The 4,022-nt window shown below is 40.5% G+C and overlaps 1 protein-coding gene across 1 annotated transcript in view; it reads left to right on the top strand.

The window, feature by feature from the left end:
- Window positions 1-231: 231 nt before the first annotated feature.
- LOC104527032 (MORN repeat-containing protein 5) overlaps window positions 232-4,022 on the top strand; it is a gene marked incomplete at its 5' end in the record, with an annotated part of 13,158 nt that continues 9,367 nt past the window's right edge. The window contains 2 exons of the mRNA XM_010170645.1: window positions 232-343; window positions 1,265-1,396. Coding sequence (XP_010168947.1) covers window positions 232-343; window positions 1,265-1,396 — 244 coding nt within the window. The remainder of the gene's footprint in view (window positions 344-1,264; window positions 1,397-4,022) is intronic.

Genomic DNA, 4,022 nt, shown 5'->3' with positions numbered 1-4,022 from the left:
AGATTTCGGAGCCAAGGCAATTTTTGGTCCCCTCGGTGGCACCTGGCACCCGGAGGAGGGAAGGGGAGGCTGCCCGGGGCCGGGGTCCCGCAGACACGGTGCCCACCACTGCGCTCGCCAGCTCGGCCGACGCGCGGCTTCGGCGTCGGTTTGAGGCTTGTTCCTGCTCCGTCCGTCCGTCCATCCATCCATCATGTTCATTAACTCTGTGCCTGGACGTGTTTTTTGCAGGGGAAATACACTTTTGCAGATGGTCTCGAATACAGAGATAAAAAATGGCATTACTGTGACGGCTACGACAGAAGATTTTATACAGAAATCTGTTCTGGTCTTAAACCAGCAGGTACGGAATTGCGTTTGCGATCCGAAGAGTCTGGAAGGAATTAAACTAACAACTTTGCTTAAGAAAGATTAATTCAGCTACATGAGTAACATGGAGCAGAAATGCTCTGGCTAATTTCAGGACCCGACCATCCGGCGCTGCCAGAAGAATGCCGACACCACCTTCCACCAACGCCACGCGGGATGCGGCATTACACCATCGCCCCGTCTCTTCTGGAGTGATGGCCCCCGGGACAGGGCTCTGTTATCTACAGCTTTTGATATCCTGCTTAACCCTTTTATCCCTTCCATCTTCCCTGCGTTAGCAGTGTGCTTTTAATATAGACAAGTTCAGCAAAAGCATTAATTTACACCCAGAACACCAAATAAAGTTTGAATGCGTCCATCCCACGTAGCATTTTAGTAGATACCAAAATCAACCTTTGTGTCCCATCTATATTTTTGCTAAAGAGTTTTATAATATTATCATCTGCAGTCAAAAAACATAAAGATTTATAAGGACCAAATGAGTAAAATATGTAACATAATACATAAAATACTCTTCTTTATACATAGAATATTTTAGTGATGAGATGTAGTTGTTCTGTGAGGCCAGCAAGACTTCCCTGGCCCCACTGTGGAGTTTGGGGTTGTATTTGTAATGTTAGCTTAGTGGGCTGAATCACACGACCATGAATGAGGAAATCAAAGTGGTATCTTTTTATCACTTTTTGTGTATGGATTTTTTCCATTTTCATTTTCTCCACCTGCAAAATTGGCAAGATGTTTTATAAAATTAATTGTAAGGTAACTGCATTGTTTTTAAAGCAAATCCATGGAGATGTAATATTTGTTAGTTATCCTGATCAAAGGCAGAAATGAAAAAAAAAAAAGAAAAAAAAAGGCAAAATAAAGCAAATGCCTTTTTTTTTTTTCCCTTCAGGCGTTTCTCAGTTTACAGATCTGGATCCTCGGAGGAAAATCCCAAAAGGATGTTACGACTGTGGTGATGGATTCTATAATCATGAAACCAGAGTTATTGTTGACTACGAACTCAGGTTTCTGAGAAATGCAGGTACGATTATCTTCTTCTGCAAGGTAAACTAAGATGAGTTTATTTGTTATATCTTCTAGGATGTGTGATTAAAGCTAAAACATAAAAAAGTCCATGGTTTGGTTCTGTTATCGCTGAGCTAAAATATTTTTTCCTTATTTATTTTTATCAGCTATTTATGTATCTCCAGAGTTGTATAAATCATATTTTGAAAAATTACAATGAAGTATTCCCAAGCAGATACGAATAAATATATTTTATTACCTTTTTGGTACGTTAATCTCAGGAAAATCTTCAATCTCTTCCATTATGATCTCAAGCAAGGGAGTGGTTGTGAGGTGTATATCATTGATCCTGAAAGCTAATAAACTCCGTGTTGTGAACCAGCAAAGTGCTTAAGCATGTGCTTATCTCTACGTGTTAGAATAGTCCATTTTATCAAAATGAGTCTCAGGGACATGTTTAAAGACTTGCTGAACAGGAAACTCTTATCACCTTGTAGAGCTGTGTTTTGAGGAGAGTTTGGCAAATATTGGGTCTTGTAGATAAATCTCCAAATTAATAATCTTTGGGGAAAATCAGTTTTCATCAAGCCAACAGAGAAACTTTTCAAATTAAAAACAGACAGAAGATCCCCAAACAGTTGACACTGGAATAACTCGAAGTGTGTAATAATCTGAACTGAAACAAATGCTTTGTGTTCTGACTATTTAACCTTTGTGTTTATCACCTTTTTAGTGCAGGATTTTTTTAAATGAAAATGTGTTCTGAAAGCAACACCCACCCCACTTTTGGTTTTTTTGTTGTTTTGTTTTTTTTTTCCTCAAATGTCCAAATTGCAAGACCTGGTGTTTCTAGAAGACAGAACATTTCATTTTCAGTGTGCCACAGTTTAACAGTTTTGTTGCTTGGAAACTCCATTTTTCAGCAAATTTACTATTTGTTGAAAAAAAATTCTGCTCAGCTCTACTTTAAAGAGCTTTTGTAAGTATGCACTGTGATATCGGAGGAGGGAAGTGAAGGGGGGGTTAAATGAATTGGAGATACCATCTGCTATAAAATATACCCTATGATACATGGTCTGTTTTATAAACGTTGAATAAAAACTGATCTAGATTATTACAAATGGCATTGATCCAAAATACTGGAATGCAGTGGGCCTACTGATGAGGAAGATAAGCACCATGCTTTCCAAAAACACAGGAACCTACACAGATTAGTACAGGAGGGAACGCCTTGGAATTCAATTTATTGTTTTTTAATCTGTTCTTTGAACTCATTGTCCTTTATGACATTTATCTCAAACCCTACAAATTATATCAATCAATATTCACTAACCAGACCGGCGCAGCGTGCAGTCTGACGGAGCTGTCGGAGATGTGCTTTGTGTGGCTGTTCCACCAAGAGCCCTGTACACAAAGTTAAACTTGTTGATACGAGCGTGAAGAAGGAATGTGTCATGTAGGCCAGACCCTTCCTCTCAAGAACATGAACACAATTGAAAAACCCGGCACTTGTTCAAGATCAGAGGAACTCTTACCGCCCCAGGAGAGATGATTCAGGGCACAAGGCCACTGCAGTAAAGAGGAAAAAAAAAAAAAGCCCCCAGCTGTAAGCAGAAGAAACTGAGGAAGAGGCTGGGATGACAGGGAACAGATCCAGAATTACTCCATTATAGGTTGGGCAGGAAGGAGCAGGAAAACCTCCAGGCTTCCAGCCAAGTCTTGAGAGCATCAAAAGCAGATGGTAGGAAGCATTCAGGAAGTTCTTACAACAGCTTGACAGGTTTACCAAAGTGACACTGTCTTCCTCGGGTCTGGCAGCAGGCTTTCAGAATACTCCAGTTCTCACCTTTCACCCCGGCCCTGTTGCGAAGCCATTTCTGATTGTTTCTGGGCTGTTTGTGAAAGAGGGCGAGGAAGCGTACGGCCTTGGCACTGACTCGCCTGCTCAACCGGTGGCATCCAGGTACCATTCCAAAAGAGAAGGAAATAAGACGCCATTTGAAACTCCTGACTTTGCTTCCACCACTTCTTTGTCGAGATGAGTGTACGTAGAGGACCGTGGAGACTCCTGATAAATTTGGCAAGCCCTGCGTTTCGCGAGCGTGGAGGTCTGATACTCATTTACTTAAAGAGCTCTTACTGTTAAAGCAGAGCAAAGGCCCATCATGAGAACATAATCAGGCCCAGGGAATGAAATGACAGCAACAGTTTTGTTATACGTTTTTATCTAGCAAAGTTTTCCAACTTCTCCTTGCAATCTTGCAGTTATTACTCCATCCCTAAACCTCTGTTTCCTCGGGGATGCTCAAATTTCTCTCGATTCTCCATGTGTTCTTCAGTCTTTTCTTTTTTCCAGTATTGCGAAGTACGCAAAATTGGACACATAAATAAGAACGAGAATGCTCATTTGTAAGAAGATATGTTGTTTATTTTGAATAGATACTAGGACTGGGCTCCTGTTTCTATTTCTCCTCTAAAAAAGAGGAGTATTACTTCTTTTTCTTTTTTTTCTTTCCAGAAATAGGACTCCTGGCACCTTTGCAACAGCGTTTGGTCAATAGAAAGATGGGAAGATTTCCCAAGTTTTCAGTGAAAAGTAGAAATTATATGATGTTATGTTTAATGCAAAGCAGAGAGGTACA

The sequence above is a fragment of the Antrostomus carolinensis genome, unplaced genomic scaffold (assembly GCF_000700745.2).
Source record: "Antrostomus carolinensis isolate BGI_N321 unplaced genomic scaffold, ASM70074v2 scaffold2126, whole genome shotgun sequence".
In the NCBI taxonomy this organism is placed as follows: domain Eukaryota; kingdom Metazoa; phylum Chordata; class Aves; order Caprimulgiformes; family Caprimulgidae; genus Antrostomus; species Antrostomus carolinensis.
This window is presented reverse-complemented; position numbering and strand designations above follow the sequence as displayed.